Raw genomic sequence first — 21789 nt, 5'->3', positions numbered from 1 at the left:
AGTATAGAAAATAAGAGCAAGGGTTTTTATTGTAAACCTTTTTATATGGTTTTGATTTTTTTAACCATATGAATAAATAAATGCCTACTCAAAAGAGTTAAAAAAAATAAATAAGAAAGACGTTTTAGGATCTGTTCCCTGCCAGGAAGCCAAAACCTAGGTGATGATAGGCATTGCCTGAGACAGACCTAAAAAATGAGGACATTTCCTGGTGCTATATATGATCAAACTACAAAATTATGACCCCATATGAGCAGGAACAAGTGGAATCCCTCCTTCACAAAAGTAATATGCACAGGTGTTTCATGCTCAATAAAATAACCATATTTATTTCATGTTTTAAATTATTAATTTTTTAAATAACACTTTTCCTACAAAGAACTCAAAACGCATATACAGAACTTATAATTTATAACAACAAATTTTCTTAACACTTGCCATACTTCTCAAAGGGAGGGAGGAATATGAGGTAGACAGAAAGGTAAAAAGAGGACGGGGCACTGCAGGTCTGGACGTGGGCAACGAGAGTGGGGTCAACAGGCTGCTGGAGGGCCTGGTACCCAGGGGCGGGGCCAGGAGAAAGCACCCATTCCTGTGACCTCTGGTTTGGGGATGAGGTTCAATTTCCCTCATAAGAGGAAATGTTCAAGGTTTCCTTACAAGGAGCACTGGGACTATCCACAGTGCTGGTGTTTCCTAAGCAGTAAGGCCTCCTGGGTTCCTAAGTTCCTTGGGCTCTACCATGGGGCAGTCATAGACATCTCATCGCTGGTTGACCAGTGAACAGACAAATGGCCAGTGAGTCCGCAGTTCTCCAACAACCAGGCACAAAGCAACAATGGTGGGTGAAAACAGAGGAGGTAGAGACGGGTCTTCTTCCCATCTGCCCCGGTGGGATGCATATTTTCTCAGAGGGTAGAAGGAAAGCAGAACCTGACATTTACATTCCTTTTACATCACATGGTTATTCCAGAGAAAGCGCAACAACATGTGAACTCCTCCAAAGAAAACTAAGACAAAATGAGCCAGGATAGCTCTGTCTTCTTGTTGAAAATCCTGTTTAAAAAGAGAGAGAGCAAGAAAGAGGTTAAATTTGTTTTTTAAGTGATAAAATAATCCAAAGTTAGAAATTCGGTATTGATATTAATTCAATCAATGCCACAGACAAGCATCTAGGGCTGCTTCATGAAGTGTATGAGTGGAAGAATATCTTAGTCTGTTCCATAATGTCCATACCCTCCACAGCACCTTGGGAAGTTTTCCTCTGGACGTTTTCCCATCTTCACCATCAGCAAATAGGGGCACTCTTTTCAGGGTTGATTAACCTCTTTCTCTGGCTTCCCAGAGCACTTTCTTAGTCCTTTCAAAGAAGTAAGGGAGTCTGCTTTGGGGTTGGAAGAACAGACTTAGATGGTGAAGAGGGGTGAATATGAGCAAAGTTGGAAGTGACGACCACAGCAGATTTCTGGGGCTGTAAGTAAATGCCACTGTTTTTATGGGAGTATCAGGAGAAGAAGGCTGGGGGCCAGACAGAAAGGGCTCTCCCTGGCCCTGCCCTCCTCCTGCAGTCTGTTCTCAACCCAGAAGCTTCGGGGACTGTTGCGATGCGGCCCCTCTGCTCAGTGCTCTCCAGTGGTTCAGCCGCACTCAAAAGAGCCCTTACAGTGACCTCAAGGCCCTGCCACCCACCTCTCTGACCGTATCTTTACGGCTTTCTGCATTACTCAGCTTCAGCCACCCTGGCCTCCTTGCTATTCTTCAAATATGCCAGACATGCCCCTGCCTCAGTCTTTGCTATTCACCTGCCTCCACTGCTCTCTCCCCAGGTCCACGGACACTCCCCTACCTCTGTCAAGGTTTTGCTCAGAAGGCACCTTCAGTGAGGCCTTCCCTTAAAACTGCAAATCCCCCAACACTCCTCATGACTATCTGATAAACTATATTCTTTGTTTGTTTATTGTTTATCTCCACGAGATCAGGGAAGTTTTCTCTTTTGATCACTGCCATATCTCCAGCACTTAAATGGAGCCTGACACATAGTAGGTGCTCAATAAATATTAGTTGACTGAATGAATGAATGCATGATAAACCATTAGCATCAGGCTAAGGAATTTAGACTTTGTCCTATCAATAACTGGAAATCATGAAAGAACTTTTTTCCTCCCTTTTATAGTTGATATCAGTTACAAGAATTGAATGAATTTCCTTCCAGCAAGGCAGACAAGAAAATGTGTAGAGCACTGAGTCAGATGCTCGTATATTTAAATTCCAGTTTTGCCACTTAGTTGCTGAGTAACCTTGGATAGGATATCTAATCTCTCTGAACCTCAAATACCTCTCCTGAAATACCTATTCCACTAATTCATAGAGTTATTTGGAAAATTAAATGAAACACATAAGAGTATCTCAGAGTATGTGGAAGAAAATGTTTAATAAATGTTCGTTTCCCTCTTGTCTTTCTAACAAACTAAGAAATTCCTTATACGTTACTGTCAGGGTCCCAGAGAAAACAGATGGCATACTCAAATTAGGAATAATTCAGGGAAGGTCAGATAAAGACACTGTCTACAAAAGTTGGGGGAGGAGGCATAAGGGTAGGCTGGCAACAGCAGAGTTGTTGCCACTCCTAGGCCTGTAGGGACAGGGAGGGGGAAGTTTCTAGAACCCAGGAGCGAGTCCTGTGGAGAAAAATTTCAAAGACACATTTAAGATCGTAAAAGCAACAGGAAGACTATATTTTTTATATTATTTATTTGGTTGCACCAGGTCTTAGTTGCGGCTCGCGGGCTCCTTAGTTGCGACACGTGGGCTCCTCAGTCGTGGCATGCGAACTCTTAGTTGAGGCATGCGTGTGGCATCTAGTTCCCTGGCCAGGGATCGAACCCAGCCCCCTGCATTGGGAGCACGGAGTCTTAACCACTGCACCACCAGGGAAGTCCCAAGACTATTTTTAAACACACTTTGGCTTCCCTGGTGGCGCAGTGGTTGAGAGTCCACCTGCCGATGCAGGGGACACGGGTTCTTGCCCCGGTCCGGGAAGATCCCACATGCCGCGCAGCGTCTGGGCCCGTGAGCCACGGCCGCTGAGCCTGCGCCTGCGGAGCCTGTGCTCCGCAACGGGAGAGGCCACAACAGTGAGAGGCCCGCGTACCAAAAAAAAAAAACAAAAAAAACCCAAAAAAGACCAGGTCCTCGAACCAGAACCCCTCAAAACTAGATGGCAAAATAGAAGATGTTATTTTGAGAATCAAGGCCTATTTGAAAACACAGAACACTTGCTTAAGTGAAAAGAATAAGAAGTCAAGCTATGTGATAGCTCAAGGACAATCAATTTGGTAGACAAAAATACACCTTGGTGAGCTCCTTGTTGGGGAGTTCCAAGAGCAAGAATAAAAGTTTCTTTAAATACATCAAAAGCAGGAAGATATCTGGAGAATCAATGTGACCACTTGATTAAACACAGTACAAAAGGTGAATAAATGACTATATGAAAGAAATATACCATGCCGGATTTGAAATTCTGTTATGGTTGCTTGAGGTAAGCCTTAAAGTAGCAGAGTAAATCATGCATTTGACTGTTCAGCATTTTAGAGGCAAACTTAGGAGGAATTTTTTAAATTATTTTAAAAATATTCTGTGGTCTATTTAAAGGGTTCTAAAATGCAATTTTGCAGTACAAGACAAGATTACTTTAAAAGTCTAGGTCAAAGCTAGCTTTGTAAAATGTTGCAAGAAAAGCTAGGGCAGGCATACAGATAGACATATAGATCAATGGAATAGAATTGAGAGTCCAGAAATAAACCCCCAAATTTACAGTTAGTTGATTTTCAACAAGGGTGCCAAGGCAATTCAGTAGGAAAAAAGTAGTCTTTTCAACAGAGGGTGCTGTGACAACTGAATACCCATGTGCGAAAGAATGAAGGTGAACTTTTAATTCATACCATGTACAAAAAATTAACTCTAAATGGGTCAAAGACCTAAATTTAAGAGCTAAAAGTCAATCTCTTGAAAGAAAACATACGTATAAATCTTCATGACTTTGGATTAGGCAATGGTTTCTTAGATATGACCCCAAAAGCACTAGCAACAAAAGAAAAATAGGTAAATTGAAATTCATCAAAATTTAAAACTTTTGCACTTCCATGAACATCAAGAGGGTGAAAGACATAAAACGAGGTGAAAGACGAACTTCAGAATGGGAGAAAATATTTGCAAATAATATATCTGATAAGGAACTTACATCTAGAATATATAAAGAACTCCGACAACCCAATTTAAAAATGGGCCAAGGATCTGAATAGACATTTCTCCAAAGAGTTACACAGATGAGCAATACGCACATGAAAAGATGCACATTAACCATCAGGGAAGTGCAAATCAAACCCACAACGAGATTCTACTTCACACCCACTAGGCTGACTATAATCAAAAAGACAGTTAACAATAAATTTTGACAAGAATGTGGAGAAACAGGAACCCTTGTACCCTGCTGGTGGGCCACAATGTAAATAGTGCAGCCACTTTGGAAAATGGTCTGGAAGTTCCTCAAAAAGTTAAATATAAAGTTGTCATATGACCCAGCAATTCCACTCCTAGGTATGTACTCAAAAGAACTGAAAACATGCCTACACAAAAACTTCTACACAAATGTTCATAGCATCATTATTTATAATAGTCAAAAAGTGGAAACAACCCAAACGTTCATCAAGTGATGAATGGATAAACAAAATGTGATATATACATACAGAAGAATATTATTCAGCAATGAAAAGAGATGGAGTACTGATTCATGCTACAACATGGATGAACCTTGAAAAAAATATTGTGTTAAGTGAAAGAAGCCAAACGTAAAGACAACATATTATATTAGTTCCCTTATATGAAATTCCAGAATAGGCAAATCCAGAGAGACAGAACATAGATTGGTGGGGCTAGGGGGGAAAATGGGAGGAAACGAGAAGGGACTACTATTGGATTTGAGGTGTCTTTCTGGAGTGATGAAAATGTTCTAAAATTGATTGTGATGACTGGCTGTACAACTCTATGAATATACTACAAACCATTTATTATACTGTTGAAATGGGTGAATTGTATGTTATGTGAATTTTATTTCTCAAAGTTATTATTTTTTTAAAAAAGAAAAGTGTCAATTTATTAAGTTGCAGAGGTAAATTTAAAACATAAGTAAATTACAACTTAAAAGGTAAGGGAAAAAAATCATTACCAAAAAAAAGGTAAGGGAGAGAAAGAAAAGAAAAATGGAAGAATGGAAGATGTGGTTACATGGAGAAGTGACTTCCTGATGGGGTTGAGGTAAATTTAGAAAATAGGTGGTTGTGATTTGTCCTACTCTGTTCTCCTCTTCAGAGGAAAAATTAGAAGGAACCAGGAGTATTCAGAATGTTAGCTAACAAAGAAGCAGAAAAGTTGAACTAAGGACTTGCCCAGAATTCATAAAGCACGGTCATCAGTGAAAACTATAGAAGAAGCTGGAGCATGGAAGGGAGGTGGAGAGTATCATGAGTGCCCTGTAATAAATGATACACAGCAAAGAAGTGTTCAACTCCAAATAGTGAAAGGGCAAAGGCCAGAAACAAATTAATATTTTGGCTTCAATAACATCTATTGATCATTTTCTGTGGGTCAGTCTCTATTCCAAGTGATTTACATAGATTCTCTCTCTTAATGTTCACAACAGCCTATTCTCTGCACCGTGCAGCCAGGCTTCATTCTAAACGTAAATCAGCACATGGCACTCTCCTGCTCTCCCTCCCCAGAAGCTTCCTTTATACTTGGCGCAAAACCCAAACACCTTACCCCTGTCTCTAGGACGGAGGCCAACTCCTAGACTTCAACACCCCCGACTCCAGCCAATCTGGCCTCCTTGTTGTTCCTATCCCAAGGACTTTGCCCTCCCAGTTTCCTCTGTCTGGAACACTTCCCCCCCCAAGGTATTCCCATGGCTCACTCCCTCACTTCCAGTCTCTGCTCAAATATCGCCTCCCCAGAGAGGGCCTTCCCTGATGGCCCATCCAAAGTCACTCTCCATCACTCAGTATCCCCTAGAGTCTAGTCATCTGCTTTACTGTTTGTCTTTCCTACATTATGAGTCCTATGACAGCAGGCTCATCTTCCATTCCTGCTCTCTGCCTGGAACTGAGTCTGGAACATAGTAGGCACTCAATAAATATTTGTTGGAGTGAAATTGGTCTATCAGTATTTTATTTGTGTTTGTTTCCTTCTTACTTTCAGTAACATTATTGCTGAGACCTTCCATTCTTGTTTTGTCTCAGGGAATGTTTTATTTGAGGGCATGGCTGAGTACTGCCACATTTGGACCAGAGCATAGAAGAGGGCCTGGCACTCCCTGAAGTCAGCATGATGGCAGCAGCAGTGATAAACAAGAAATCACCACAGGTACCTGTCCTGTGATGCATTTAGGGGAGGAAGTTGGGCTCTGAGGGGCAGCCACCCCCCTACCACAGAGCCCCACGTGATCATTCTCTAGGTGCTGCCAACTGCAGGTTGTTCTGGAGGAAAACTAAGTGGGCTATGGATTTCATCACCCCTAAGATTTGAAACAGTAATCATTATTCTTTCCTGTTTCCCTTATATCTCTTACAATAATCAGGAGAAACAAAGAAATCAGGGGGAGTTGGGCTTAGATCATAACCTGGTTTGGTTCAAGGAGGATGACCATCATCTAAGGCAAAGGTTCTCCTCCCTGACGGAGTGTTAGATTCACCTGGACTAATCTCTCAAGGTGGGGCCCAGCATCTGTAATTCTTTAAACTTCACAGGTGAATCTAACATGCATCCTAGTTTGAGGGTATGGAGCAAAGTTTCTCACACTTTAATGTGCACTCAAATCTCCTAGGGTGCGTGTAAAACGGTAAATTCTGATTCCAGAGTTGTGGGCTGGGGCCCGAGATTGTGCACATCTGACCAGCTGCCAAATGATGCTGATGCTGCTGGTCCATGGACCACACAGTTTGAGTAGCAAGTGTGAGATCTAATACTGGCTTTAACCCAGGTTCACAATTTTTGGATCTAATGCTTGGTAATGCAGTCATCATTAATCTGTGTGTTCTGCTAATTCCTGGGCATCCCAGCCACTTGACAGCCATTGTTCTGTTTGTTCTTTCCTCCTCCCTGACAGGCCCTTACTGGGGAAACTGAATTCTCACCTCTTGAACCATTCTGTGATCGATGCTGTCCCCGATGTTTCTCAGCTGCCTGGCCAACTTGTGGATTATTTCCTCCTGGTGATGGTTCTGGCCAATACTATTCTCCTTGGGCTGAGAAGGTGGGTTGTGATCTGCATAAGAATTTAAAGAGAAAACTCCATCAACTCTGTAAATCACTTACCACTAGTCACTTAAAACTGTCTTAGACAAGGAGAGGGATGAAATCCCAGCATCATAATGACTATCGAAAAACAAAGCCTTGCACTGGAATAGATCAACTCTGTCCAGAAGAAATATAATTCAAGCTACATATGAATTTTAAATGTTCTACTGGTAAAATCAGGTAAAAATAATTTTAGTAATATATTTTACTTAGGACAATATATCCAAAGTATTATCACTATAACACAAAATCAATATAAAATTATTAATGATATGTTTTACACTCTTTATTATATTTAAGTTTTCAAAATCCAGTGTTTATTTTATACTTAGAGCACATCTCAATCCAGATATCAACTAATTTCATTGGAAAACCTTGTATTTTGATTTCATGAAGTTTACAGTTAAAAAGTAAATTCGTATATCCAAGTTGTTCCAAACATACCTAAAACTTCTCCAACAATTAAGTATCAGTTTTTTAAACTTAAATTAATTAAAATTAAATAAAACTTAAAATTCAGTTCCTCAGTTGCACTGGCCACATTTCAAGTGCTCTATTATTTTCCAAGTATTGAATTTTTAATATCCAGAAGGAAAAAGTATCTCACTTAATGCTGAAAAGTTGTGTGGATATATACATATCCACACAGAGTTCTGAAAATAAAATTGTAGTCTAAATGACCTAGTGGGGAATTTGGAAAAATCTCATGGTTAATCTTTTTGAAAGAATAATTCCTTCATAAAGCAAATAATAAGCCTCAATGTACTGGAACTCTTAAAAATATTGTTGTATGTTGAGAATCCTTCAGTTGCATTTAGCAAAACTTTTAAGCAAATATGCCTCTAAGGTTTTATAAGTGCTTTTCCACTGCCAGCTATAATGTGAATATTTTATTTTCTCAAATGATGGTCATCCTTTTATAATCTTGATTTTGTTCACTAAAACTAGAGGTCTAGGGCCTTCTGGTTCAAGACTGAGCACAAGCACTGACCTCTCCCATTTCTACTAGTCCTAGTCTTCCTCCAAGACCCCACCAAAATGAAAGTATAAAAAAGAGTAAAACCACAACAGTGAAGAGAATGGGAAGCAGGATCAAGGGCAGATGAGGGATCTGTGTACGTTTCTAGAAGGCAGAAAGCAGAGAAGACAAGATACGGACAAGTGAGCCAGACAGAGAAAGTGCCAAGAACCCACGACAGGAAACCCATTTACTCCACCAAGACCCTGAAGCTGGGAAAGGGAGACATGCCATTGACTGTAATTCTGATGAGGATCAACTGTAGCACTTGGTACCCTTGACAGCCCCAGCCCACTAGACCCACCAGATTTCAGGTAAAAAATCCAGATCACTCTTCTCTAATAGAGGAGAACAAATCTTGTGGAGAAAGCTAAAACTTCTTTATGAATGTTGGTGCCTTGGGTTAAAGGTCTCCTTGTTCTGGCATTTGAGGGACCTGGGGCCAGAAAGCCAGCTGCCCTAACTCATCACCCTAAAGCTCCCCCAACTCAGAACCCCCATTTGAGTCCCCACTCAGTGAGGAGCCCTGGAGAAGCAGTTAGGCATAGTGGTAATATTCTGAAGCCAGATCATTTGGGTTCAAATGTAAAATCCACTACAGATAAAACTATGTAACCTGGGAAAGTTATTTAATCTCTCGATGCCTCAGTTTCTTCAACTGTAAAATGGGAATGATAACGTATTATTTTATCAATTCTAAGATTTTTTAATGCCTCCAAAATAGAATGTGTTTTATCGTCTATGGCATGTCATAGTCCAACAGCATTGTTTACCTTCTTAGCAGGAAACAAAATTATAGTACATTTTACAATTGATGGAATATTAAACTTAATGAGATACCACAGTAACTACCTTGTAGAGGTGTTATTGAGATGATTAAATGAATTAATATATTTGACTTGTGCAGGACAGCACCTGGAACATGGTGGCTACTGCTACCACCTGGGGAAACAGTCCTACTCACATAACAACAGAAAAAACCCACACCAGCTAACCAGTCAGTATTTCTTTAAAATAACAAAAGATCACCAGGCAACTGAGAAGAACCACCGAATGAAAGAGAAATGCCAGATAAACAACCAAAACAGTAACACTGAAGAAAACAGATATAATTCAAGGAACAGAAGGGAATGTTTGCAAATTCTAATGTATATGTTTAGAGAGAGTTAAGAAATTATTACATTTAGGAAACAAGAGAGAATGCTATGAAAAAAGAATAAACCTACAACAAAATCTTTCAGATTTAATAATATGATTGCTAAAATTAAAAATACAATTGATGGTCTGAAAAAATAAAGTCAAGGAAATCACTCAGAAAAAAATCAGAAAATTTAAAATATGAGAGAAAAGATAGGTGATACAGAGAATCAATATGGAAAGACCAGCATCTGATTAATGAGTCACAGAGGGACTTCCCTGGCGGTCCAGTGGTTAAGAATCGGCCTCCCAATGCAGGGGAAATGGGTTCGATCCCTGGTTGGGGAACTAAGATCCCACATGCCATGGGGCAACTAAGCCCACACGCCACAACTACTGAGCCCGTGTGCTCTGGAGCCTGTGCACCACAACTAGAGAGAAGCCTGCATGCCACAAAAGAGCCCTCACACCACAACTAAAGATCCCATATGCCGCAATGAAGATCCTGTGTGCCGCAACTAAGACCAGACACAGCCACATAAATAAATATTAAAAAAAAAAAAATGGGAGTCACAGAAAGAGAGAAATAGAGGGGGGAAATTGTCATAAGACAACTTCCCAGAGCTAAAGGACACCAAACTTCAGATTAGAAAGTCCCACCAAAAAACAGAAAACCCCACCAAGTTCTCAGGACAACAAATGGGGAAATAAAATCCTCACCTCTGGAGCATATTGATATTTCAAAATACCAAGCATAAGGAGATGCTAAAATTCTCCAAAGAGAAACATGGATTAGTTTGATGACTGATTTCCCGTCAATAATGGGTACTAGAATATAGTAGAACAATTAATGCCCTCAAGGATTTTATAAAAAATTATTTTCAACCTAGAAGTCTCTGCCTATCTAATTCTCAATAATTTGTGAGAGGTGAAGAAAGACATTTGCAGACATGCAAGGACTCAAGAAGTTGTTCTCCCATGCACAATTTCTTAGGAAGCCTCTTGAGAAAGTTTTCCAGTGAAACAGAGTATGACCAAACCAAGAAAAAGAAGATTTAGCAAAAGGTGGATCCAACGGTGTACCATACCTAGAGAGTGATGAGATTAGAGCAAAAGAACGGCTCTAAAAGGGAAGTCCCTGAGGAAAGGGAGATATGATAGCATGGTTGAAAATTTGGGGAAACTTGAAGATATCATAACTACAAATCATGTGAGGAGGGGCAGAGAGGCAATGAGAAAGTCCAGAAAACAATAAAAGGTCATACAGGAAGTTTATGGTCCAAAGTGAAGCCAGTTAAAATGTGGCTTAGTTTAAACTGAAGGAATTGTTTTATAGTTTCTTCCAAAAGGGTATTCCTCTGTGTTAAACTTTACAGTACTTTACCTGCATCACTAGTGATGAAATAAAATTCATATTTTATGGCAGACAAGAAAAATTTAAACATAAAACTTTTCTTTGCCTGTTTCGGCCTCCTCCTTCCCTTTTAGTGTGTATTGTGAATCTGCAGTAAGCAGACCTCCCTAGGAGATAACCTTCCTTGTTACTCTTATAAGGGGCCACCATAACCCATGACCCACTACATGTAGATCTGGGTTATGTAAATTGTAACAATATGTCATTTAATGTACAGCCTCCTGTCTCAAAAACTTATATAACTGCACTTTGACCTTTAACAGGCAGAACAGTTCTCAGAGCTTTCTGAGAGGCTGTTCCCAGGTTATAATCCTCAATTTGGCTCGAATAAAATTTTCCATTTCTTTCTTAGATCGACCAATTAATTTTTTTTTCATCACTAGGCATAATTTTAAGCAATCACATCTTTAATCCCCTATTTCATTACTGGGAGGTGATTATTCTCAGGGAAAGTCATTTCAGTACATATGGACTCTATTGCTGGTAGTGACCACTCCTGAATCCCAGAGCGTTAAGAGAGTATGAAGAGTATTTGCACAACCTTTTTTTTTTTTTTCTTGTTTCTTGAGGTAGGCTTGTATTGCTATAAACTTCCCTCTTAGAACTGCTTTTGCTGCATCCCATAGGTTTTGGATTGTCATGTTTTCATTTTCAATTGTCTTTAGGTATTTTTTGATTTCCTCTTTGATTTCTTCAGTGATCTCTTGGTTATTTAGTAACATATTGTTTAGTCTCCATGTGTTTGTGTTTTTAACGTTTTTTTCCCCTGTAATTGATTTCTAATTTCATAGCATTGTGGTCAGAAAAGATGCTTGATATGATTTCAATTTTCTTAAATTTACTGAGGCTTGATTTGTGACCCAAGATGTGATCTATCCTGGAGAATGTTCCGTGTGCACTTGAGAAGAAAGGGTAATCTGCTGTTTTTGGATGGAATGTCCTATAAATATCAATGAAATCTATCTGGTCTATTGTGTCATTTAAAGCTTGTGTTTCCTTATTAATTTTCTGTTTGGATGATCTGTCCATTGGTGTAAGTGAGGTGTTAAAGTCCCCCACTCTTATTGTGTTACTTTCGATTTCCTCTTTTATAGCTGTTAGCAGTTGCCTTATATATTGAGGTGCTCCTATGTTAGGTGCATATATTTTTATAATTGTTATATCTTCTCCTTGGATTGTTCTCTTGATCATTATGTAGTGTCCTTGTCTCTTGTAACATTCTTTATTTTAAAGTCTATTTTATCTGATATGTGTATTGCTACTCCAGCTTTCTTTTGATTTCCATTTGCATGGAATATCTTTTTCCATCCCCTCACTTTCAGTCTGTATGTGTCCCTAGGTCTGAAGTGGGTCTCTTGTAGACAGCATATATATGGGTCTTGTTTTTGTAACCATTCAGCGAGCCTGTGTCTTTTGGTTGGAGCATTTAATCCATTCATGTTTAAGGTAATTATTGATATGTATGTTCCTATTACCATTTTCTTAATTGTTATGGGTTTCTTTTTGTAGGTCCTTTTCTTCTCTTGTGTTTCCCACTTACAAAAGTTCCTTTAGCATTTGGTGTAGAGCTGGTTTGGTGGTGAATTCTCTTAGCTTTTGCTTGTCTGTAAAGCTTTTTATTTCTCCATCGAATCTGAATGAGATCCTCGCAGGGTAGAGTAATCTTGGCTATAGGTTCTTCCCTTTCATCACTTTAAATATGTCATGCCACTCCCTTCTGGCTTGTAGAGTTTCTGCTGAGAAATCAGCTGTTAACCTTATGGGAGTTCCCTTGTATGTTATTTGTCATTTTTCCCTTGTTGCTTTCAATAATTTTTCTTTGTCTTTAATTTTTGCCAATTTGGTTACTATGTGTCTCAGCGTGTTTCTCCTTGGGTTTATCCTGCCTGGAACTCTGTGCTTCCTGGACTTGGGTGGCTATTTCCTTTCCCATGTTAGGGAAGTTTTTGACTATAATCTCTTCAGATATTTTCTCAGGACCTTTCTCTCTCTCTTCTCCTTCTGGGACCCCTATAATGCGAATGTTTTTGCATTTTATGTTGTCCCAGAGATCTCTTAGGCTGTCTTCATTTCTTTTCACTCTTTTTTCTTTATTCTGTTCCACGGCAGTGAATTCCACCATCCTGTCTTCCAGGTCACTTATCTGTTCTTCTGCCTCAGTTATTCTGCTATTGATTCCTTCTAGTGTATTTTTCGTTTCAGTTATTGTATTGTTCATCTCTGTTTGTTTGTTCTTTAATTCTCCTAGGTCTTTGTTAAACATTTCTTGCAACTTCTCAATCTTTGCCTCCATTCTTTTTCCGAGGTCCTGGATCATCTTCACTATCATTATTCTGAATTCTTTTTCTGGCAGGGTGCCTATCTCCACTTCATTTAGTTGTTTTTCTGGGGTTTTATCTTGTTCCTTCATCTGGTACATAGCCCTCTGCCTTTTCATCTTGTCTATCTTTCTGTGAATGTGGTTTTTGTTCCACAGGCTGCAGGATTGTAGTTCTTCTTTGCACAACCTTTTACCTTTGTAAAATAACAAGTGGACAAGAGGGTATTGGAAGTCTTGGCCTCTCCACATGCTGGACCATCTGCTTCCAGATTGGAAAACACATGCCTCCCTTTTTCAGAAACACACCACCTCAATGGAACTCAAGGCTTTGTCTCAAACTCAATGTGACCTCTTCTTCAAGTAAAGGAAAGTGGCTTCTTTTAGGAGAGCATTAAGCCATTAGCTAGTGCTTAAGAGTCAGTCATTTTGAACATTTTAATCTTTCAAGTATAAAATCAACAGTAATTGCCCCATCTCAAAGGACACACCCTCTCAGAATCAATTAAACATATTATAGTTGAATGTCCGATTGTTAACAGTACCTAATCTGAATAATAATTTCCAAAAAATGTGCTTACATTTAGCAAGACTACTAGTCAATCTTAGGAAGGCTCAAAGTCTCTTACCAAGGACATGCTGCTCCTTTAAAAAAGGATTACCAGTATCACCCAGGATTGAAGAACAGCAAAAGGGAATTAGTCACACAATGAGAATGAAAGGAAGTTTGCACAACTGAAGCGTGAATTCGAGCTACCAGACTAGACTTGGCATCAGTAAGTGTAGACTACTCTTCCAAGAAGTGCCCTGATGAAGGAATGAGAGAGAATGGACAGTAGCGAGAGGAAGAGGTGTGTTGAAGGAATTCTCTAAGTTGGGAGTCTTGAGCAGGTTTGTAGGTTGAGGAGAGGAATTAGCACCGGAGTGATGGAAAATGGAAGGTAGAGTAGGGCAAATTGTTGAGGCGGAGTCCCAGAGGTTTAGGAGAAATAAGAATGAAAATGTGAGGAAGGATAAATTTTGAATGGGGTGGGGGGGTTCTTCCCTTCCTTTGAGATAGGATAGAAAGAGAGAAGATGTGATGCTCATGTAAGGAAGACTGCAATAAGGGCTAAGGAGATTAAGGTGTTTACCCCCAATGACGTCAGTTTTGTCCATGAAGCAGAGAACTCAACCATCTGCTGAGAAAGAGGGGAATCCTGAAGTGGCTAAAATTAGTCACCAACAGAAATGGAAAAAAAGAAAACTGACCAGAGCTAAAGACCACCATCACCCCCCCAAAAAAAAGAAAGAAAAAATACGTATATATGATCTTGATGTGCATTCTCTTTCCAGCTGGCAAGAGTCCTAAACTTGGATCTAAAGAAAAGAAAATTGTATCCTATCCTCACATAGGAGAAAGTCTTGACTCAGTTACTTTCTAATTTCCTGTTCTTAGATTCTCTGTGCCTCAGTTTCCTCATTTGTCAAAAGGGACTTTAAGATTATTCTTAATATTAAACAATAATGTTCATGAAGTACCTGGTATACAATAAGTCCTATGTCATATGTCTTAGCTACTACCACTGGACTTGGTGTGAGACTATATTTACATAGATACAATAAGGTAAACCAAGATTGTTGGTTTTTAAATTTTAGAATCAACTGATGGAAAAAACATGGAAGAGTTGGTTGTGGCTGGAAGACAGAATGTATATGTTAAAACTCCAGCTAATAAAAAGTAAAAAGTACAGTTGTGCCTTGGTATCGAGGGGCATTGTTTCCAGAACACTCTCCCCTCCCCTGGCAGATACCAAAATCCGAGGATGCTCAAGTCCTTTATATGAAGTGATGAACCTGGCTGGGTTCAAAAGTAAAGAGCTCCGAGGGCAAGGGTCCCCAGAGCTCCAGGACGCTACACAGAATAGAGTGGGAGGGATGAGATGGGGGCAGGGAGAGCCAGGGTCTCAGTGCATTAATTCACCTCAGCCAAGGGTAAGTTCCTAAGTAGGTGGCTTAAATAGTAGGTGAAATATATGGCCCTTTGATCAAAATTGCAACCATGTTTCCTGTCATTTCAGTTTCTACTGTTGTTTCAAGAGTATCTCACCTCGAGCCATTTTGAAATGACACCCTAACAATTAACTGACACCCCAGCAAGGATAATTTGACAATTACCTGAGAAAAGATGAGGGCACCAGTGAGGGCTGAGAGTTCACGCAAGAGGGAAGGTGCCCAGAGAGAAGAAAGGGCAACCGAGTGGGGACACCCTCCAAACGAATATCATCTACTTCAAAATGGGTTTAGGGCCAGCCCTACCTGTGCCAATCAAAAGCATAATGATTTGCAACTATTATTTTACCTGATTAATTGTCACCTGGGGAATACAAGATCTAGTATCTGCAGTGGAAAGATGGAATACATGTTGGATAAGTTTCAGTAATGGACGTTGGGAGAAATGAAGGAGCTGTAAGGATGCCAATAAGCCTTGGGTATCCCAGTTGGGTAGGCAAAGGGGCAGAGAAGGAAGGACCTAGAGATAGGATGCAACAAAAGGTTGTGCCCAAAGCAAGAGGTGTGTTTTGCATTCCGGAACTCAACATAATAACTATTTGTATTTTGTGTATGTCTGACCAACTAAGTGGCAAAACCCTTGAGCACATGTATCTATTTCATAACTGGAACCTAGCTCAGTGCCCTACACAGATATTGTTGATTATGATTATAAAGTTGCATAAGGGGGTGGAGAGAATGGGACAGAAAAGGGTTGGAGGAAAAATGTTGGCTACTCTGTAAGTTGGTCTAAGGACAGCCCTACCTTTTCCTTTGTCGTGAAGACAGCTCTCCTTTCATTTAAAGTTGCAAAATAGCAATAATAATGCACATTCACATATTTTAAACTCTTGGTATAGAACCTTATCAAAATCCTGGAGACCCTCTCACAATTGGTGGTGGAAGTGTAAATTGGTACAACCTCTGTGGGGGGCAATGTATCTATCAAATTTTACAAATGCAAATGTGCTTGAGGTTATCTATTGCAGCATTGGTTTCAATATTAAGTGTTTGGAAACAACCCAAATGTATATCAGTAGGAAACTACTTAAATAAATGATGGTGTATCCACACTATGGAATATTATGCCACTATAAATAAGAATTAGGAAGCTCTGTAAGTATTAATGCAGAGAGAGCTCCAGATCATAGTGTTAAGTGAGAAAACAAGTAAAAACAGTGTGTTTAATGTGCTACCTTTGTCTAAAAAGGGAGGGGTATATAAATTTATATTCACAATTGTTCATATTCGCAAAAAGAACCTCTGGAAGAATACCCAAGAATCTAAGAACAGTGGCTACCTATGATAGGAATTGAGCAGATGGGGGACAAGAATGCAGGAGAGACTTTTCACTATATGCCTTTTCTTATTCTTTAGTTTCCCAACCTTGAAAGTGTATTTTTTTTTTTAAGAAAACACTTATATAGCACTTATAATGTGTCAGCCACTGTTGCAAGCCATTTAAAATAAGTAATGCGTTACTATTATTATTAACATAAATACTTATTCACATTTTAATTTTAAAACTATCCCAGAATTGTCATCATTGTACTGAGATTATGCAGAAAAATATCTTTGTTCGTAGGAGATAATATGTGGAATTACTTGGAGATCAAGTTAGTTATGTCTGAAACTTTATCTCAAATGGTTTAGCAAAGCAAAACATCTGTGTATGCATTCATGAGTATGTGCCTTTGTGTGTGTATGTGTGTGTGGAGAGACAGAGAGACAGAAAGCAAATGTGGCCAAAAAAATGGTAAATCCATGTGAAGAGTATATGCATAACCATAGACTTATCTGTGCAACTTTTGTGTAGATTTAAAATTTTCCAAGGTCAACATTGGAGGGGAAAAGTATCTTAGAAAAGTCCTTAAAACTTAAATAAAACATTTCCATTTAGCTTCTACAGAGTCTTTGGACTGGTTTTCAGTGCCCGTAGAATAATCTCAACTTATCTGTCCGTCCTCCTCACTCTTCTTCTTGAACCTTATGCTCTAACTAAACTATATCTCCATTCGACCAAATCTTACCTGTGAAGCATATCTCAAAAATTACTTTCTCTAAGTTACCTTTTTTGAGTCTTCCAAAATAATGTAATCTGTCACCACTTCGAATATCTATAGCACTTTCAGTTCTATTGGATACATCGTAGTCTAGATTTTGTTACGATCATTGCATGTTTTCATTACGTAAAACGACAGAGATGATTATGCACATTAGATGTGTATATTAGCATACTTACCTATTGGATACACATTGTCTATAACAATAGTTATGGGTTACCATTACTCCCTAAGAACTTGGAATTGAAAGAAAAAATTGTCTTCTGACAACTAAAAGGCAAGATCAATGTGTGTTTAGTGGAAATAGGTGAGATGGACAGTCATTGGAAGGGGAGAGGCTACTAGCTCTCCCTCGAACAAGCCATTCCCTCTGCCTGCAACTTGCACCCTCCTTAACCCCCTCAGGTCTCAGTCTTGGGTTACGTCTCAAGGGAAGCCTTCTTTAACCTCCCTAGTAGGTCAAAGCCCCATTACAGCATCTGGACCTCTTCTTAGCACCTATCACTTTATATTTAACATTGGTGTGCGTAATTGACTGCTATCTGCCTCCTTTACCAGACTGTCTGCTCCAGGAAGGAAGGGGCTGTTACTGTTTTTGTTCACCATTGTCACCCCAGAACCTAGCACAGTGCCTAGAATATAGTAAGCCCTAGTATTTTTTTTTTATGAATAAAAAAAGTAAATGTGTCCATCTAGAGGAGGAAAGGGAGAGGTGGTGAGCCTTAGAAGCACCAAAAAAAGAAAAAAAAGGCAAAATGAGCATCCAGGCACTCTCAAAGGGAGAAAGAAGCTGAATAACTGGACCTTCTACTGACTTCTACAATTAATATATCCCATTTACACTAGCTATACATATGTGTATGCATACATATATATGTGTGTGTTTATATATATTTTATTTTAATTTTTTGGCCATGCCACGTGGCTTGTGGGATCTTAGTTCTCCGACCAGGGATTTAACCTGGGCCCCTTGCAGTGGCAGCACAGAGCCCTAACCACTGGACCACCAGGGAATTCCCCTATGTGTGTGTAAATATTTTTAATTCTGCCCTTTCCTATCAATACTTATTACATTTTTAGGGGTGGGCAGGGCCTCTTTCCACTTTTAATCATTTTTGTTTTCCCAAGAGCGTCTAATTTATCTTAAATGATGTATCAGGATGGTTGCTCTGGACTTCCCAAAATCCTACCCACCACCTCAAGTTTTCTAAGAAGTGTCTTTAATTCCCCATACAAATACTATGGGTTGTTTTTTCCCCAAAGAGTTATGTTCATACGTGTAGTGTAGATGTCCCCAAAGTAACAGAGATAAATTTGGGCTTCAGTGAGTCAGTTTCCAGCCTCCCCAAAGTAACAGATAAATTTGGGCTTCAGTGAGGACAAAAGCCACTAAGGGGAGAAAGGGACCTTCTCGATCAGCTTCTTCATTAAGAGTTTTACTTTGGGCAGTACTTGCGCTATCTATCTTAAGTAACCTATCTAATCTATCTCTATCATCTATCTATCTCATCCATCATCCATCCATCCAATCAGGTTCCCAGCAGGAGAACTTCGCAGGGTCGTCTGCGCGACCTCCCACACCTGGGCGGACTCCGCGCCCAGCTGCGCTGCTCAGACCCGTTCTCCGGCTGGCAAAGCGCTTGGGGCGGGGCTGGCGGTAGAAGTCACGTGGGCGGCTGTGACCAATGGGAAGCGCAGATGGCGCGCGTTGGCCGTAGACGGTCTGCCGCGCCAGTGGTGGTGCGTCTGGCTGGTTCCCTGCCTCAGAGTACAATGAGACGGAGGGAGGCGGGGCACAAGGAATATACCGCCCGGCACCTCCGATGACCCTGGCGTTAGCGTTCTCGACGCCGGAATAACAATTCTATGTCCCTCTCACACCGCACCTCTCAGTCTGCACATCCCCCATTCCTTTAGTGATACCGTAAAATACAAGGGGAGAAAAGCACTGCTTCCTCCTGAGCCTGTCAGGGAAGGAAATTGGGCGGGGGTGGGGGGAGGTGGATTGTGTCTGCTACCACCTCTAATCGGGGCTTCCCTTATTCCTGTTCGGCGGTCGTTGAATGCACACTGGTGATGCACCAGTCGAAAACGCCAGGCGCAATTAAGATTTTACATACATAGTAAAATGAGAGCTCTAAGCGAGAAAACAAACAGGTGCTTCTGCTTTTGAGGTGAAGCTTAATTAGGAAAACTTTTGGGGTAAATGTGGCAACCGCGCACAGTGCACCTCAGTTTCGTGAGGGTTCTGTGAGGCTTAAGTAGTATAGTGGGTGTGAAAACATTGGAAAGGTTTACAATAAAATACAAGCTCTAGAAGAGTGCACAACTTTATGAATATACTAAAAATCACTGAATTGTGTGCTTTAAAAGTTTGAACTTTATGGTGTATGAATTACATCTCAATTTAAAAAAGCAAAATATACGTTCTAGAAGGTATTCATAGATGACACAGTCTCAGGCTTTGAGAAATCATTGTTGACACCTGCCCAGATGAAAATTCGAAATTTTAGTCGATTGAGTTCTTTCTAGAAAATGGATACTATATTTGATATGGTGGCAAGCATCTATCAGGATGCTTGAAATTTCCACTTTCTCAGTGGCATGTAATTCTTTTAAATTGGAGAATAGTTTGAGATTAATCTTAATAATTCCTTTCAGGTGTCTAGCATATTTTTAATCTAAAATCTTTTTTAAAAGTCTAAAACCTCATACATATAACCCTAACACTCTTTAATGCTTTTCAAAGCATAACACTTTAATTTTCCGACATTTTGGGACATTTAGGAATCACACCTTTTTTTTTTTTTTTTTTTTTTGTGGTACGCGGGCCTCTCACTGTTGTGGCCTCTCCCGTTGTGGAGCACAGGCTCCGGACGCGCAGGCTCAGCAGCCATGGCTCACGGGCCCAGCCGCTCCGCGGCATGTGGGATCTTCCCGGACAGGGGCACGAACCCGTGTCCCCTGCATCGGCAGGCGGACTCTCAACCACTGTGCAACCAGGGAAGCCCATCACACCTTTTTGAAAAACAAAATTTCACGTTTATCCTTCCCTCATGTTCCTTCCTATACTGACAAAATTAAGAAGGAACCTAAACTGAATTTTCCCTACCTTAACAATGCAGACATTTTCAGGTCAAGTTTAAACATTAATTTTTATTAAAAGATAACTTTGATCTATTTCAGTCAATTTGGGATCATCTTACTTATTTGTCACATCAGTGATTCAGGGCTTATAGAAACTAAGAGATTTATACCATGAAGCAAAGTCAGTTTTAGATTTTTCTATGTAAGAACTTTGATGAATAGATTTATGACTCACTACTTATAGTTAATGTTTAATTTTATATCCTCAATATCAAGAAAAATACAAGCTAAGTAGAATATTTAACTTAGTTTAATACAAATAATATCTTACCTGGGTTCCTTGACATGGCTGAAACTGGCTGGGAGCTGACAAGTCTGGTCATGTAAGCCTTCTGAAAATTGTATTTCAACCACAGTGATTTGCAACAATTTGTTACTTTGGGAGAGAGATTCAGAAGTTGTTTAGGTTCACAAACAATGGCATCATGTTTTTTCTTCTTCATGTTTTTTCCCTGTTGAAAAAATATATTTTCAGAGCATTTCCCCCATTTCTCAGTATATATTTGGTATGTTAGATGAATAGTGATGTTGTAACACAGGCAGCCTTTATTCCGTATATGAAAGGGTTTTGGATTTGGGTGGAAAATGGAACAGGGTGATCTCTAAGTTCTTTTTCAACTTAAGTAAACATCTTTCCATGTTGTTTGGTCTTTAGATCTGCTACACCACCCTGCATCCTCATCTCCCAGCAGTTTTTCGTCATCTTTTTTTTTTTTTTTTTTTTTTTTTTTGCGGTACTCGGGCCTCTCACTGTTGTGGCGTCTCCCGTTGCGGAGCACAGGCTCCGGACGCGCAGGCTCAGCGGCCATGGCTCACGGGCCCAGCCGCTCCGCGGCATGTCGGATCTTCCCGGACCGGGGCACAAACCCGTGTCTCCTGCATTGGCAGGCGGACTCTCAACCACTGCGCCACCAGGGAAGCCCCGTCATCTTTTTAATAGCTACATTCCATCAAGGGAACAGTCTAAATTAGTACACATAGAAGAAAAGAGACAAATTAGAAGCCAAAAGAAAAATAGATTTAAAAAAATAATAAAAAACCTAAGGACTTCCCTGGTGGTGCAGTGGTGAAAATCTGCCTGCCAATGCAGGGGACACGGGTTTGAGCCCTGGTCCAGAAAGATCCCACATGCTGTGAAGCAACTGGGCCCGTGCACCACAGCTACTGAGCCTGCTCTCTAGAGTCCGCAAGCCACAACTACTGAGCCTGTGAGCCACAACTACTGAAGCCTGTGTGCCCTAGGGCCTGCGAGCCACAACTACTGAGCCCGCATGCCACAACTACTGAAGCCTGCGTGCCTAGAGCCTATGCT

At 40.2% G+C, this 21789-nt stretch overlaps 2 protein-coding genes across 2 annotated transcripts in view; one reads left to right on the top strand and one right to left on the bottom strand.

Moving 5' to 3' along the window:
• Window positions 1-951: 951 nt before the first annotated feature.
• On the bottom strand, window positions 952-21038 carry PXT1 (peroxisomal testis enriched protein 1). The gene is made up of 3 exons (XM_029243002.1): window positions 20749-21038; window positions 7188-7318; window positions 952-1056 (listed from the first exon to the last, which is right to left on the bottom strand). The coding sequence occupies exons 1-3, from the start codon at window positions 20918-20920 to the stop codon at window positions 952-954; spliced, it is 408 nt and encodes a 135-aa protein (XP_029098835.1). The 5' UTR covers window positions 20921-21038.
• Window positions 6327-21789, top strand: part of KCTD20 (potassium channel tetramerization domain containing 20) — a 60692-nt gene continuing 45229 nt past the window's right edge. Inside the window, exons 1-2 of the mRNA XM_029243000.1 lie at window positions 6327-6417; window positions 7160-7306. The gene's annotated coding sequence lies outside the window, so the exon portion shown is untranslated. The remainder of the gene's footprint in view (window positions 6418-7159; window positions 7307-21789) is intronic.

The sequence above is a fragment of the Monodon monoceros genome, unplaced genomic scaffold, assembly GCF_005190385.1.
Source record: "Monodon monoceros isolate NGI ecotype Baffin Bay Population unplaced genomic scaffold, NGI_Narwhal_1 Super_Scaffold_3, whole genome shotgun sequence".
Taxonomy (NCBI): domain Eukaryota; kingdom Metazoa; phylum Chordata; class Mammalia; order Artiodactyla; family Monodontidae; genus Monodon; species Monodon monoceros.
The sequence above is the reverse complement of the archived record's forward strand: the minus strand, read 5'-3'. Positions and strand labels throughout refer to the sequence as shown.

What these genes read in the sequence shown, in the direction of transcription:
- PXT1 (XM_029243002.1), bottom strand. Translation starts at nt 20,920, where the DNA reads ATGAAGAAGAAAAAACATGATGCCATTGTTTGTGAACCTAAACAACTT. An exon ending in AGCCATGTCAAGGAACCCAG is followed by an intron (nt 7,319 to 20,748) that starts GTAAGATATTAT and finishes ATTCTTATGCAG; the next exon opens with ATCACAACCCACCTTCTCAG. An exon ending in ATCACAGAATGGTTCAAGAG is followed by an intron (nt 1,057 to 7,187) that starts GTGAGAATTCAG and finishes CTTTTTAAACAG; the next exon opens with GATTTTCAACAAGAAGACAG.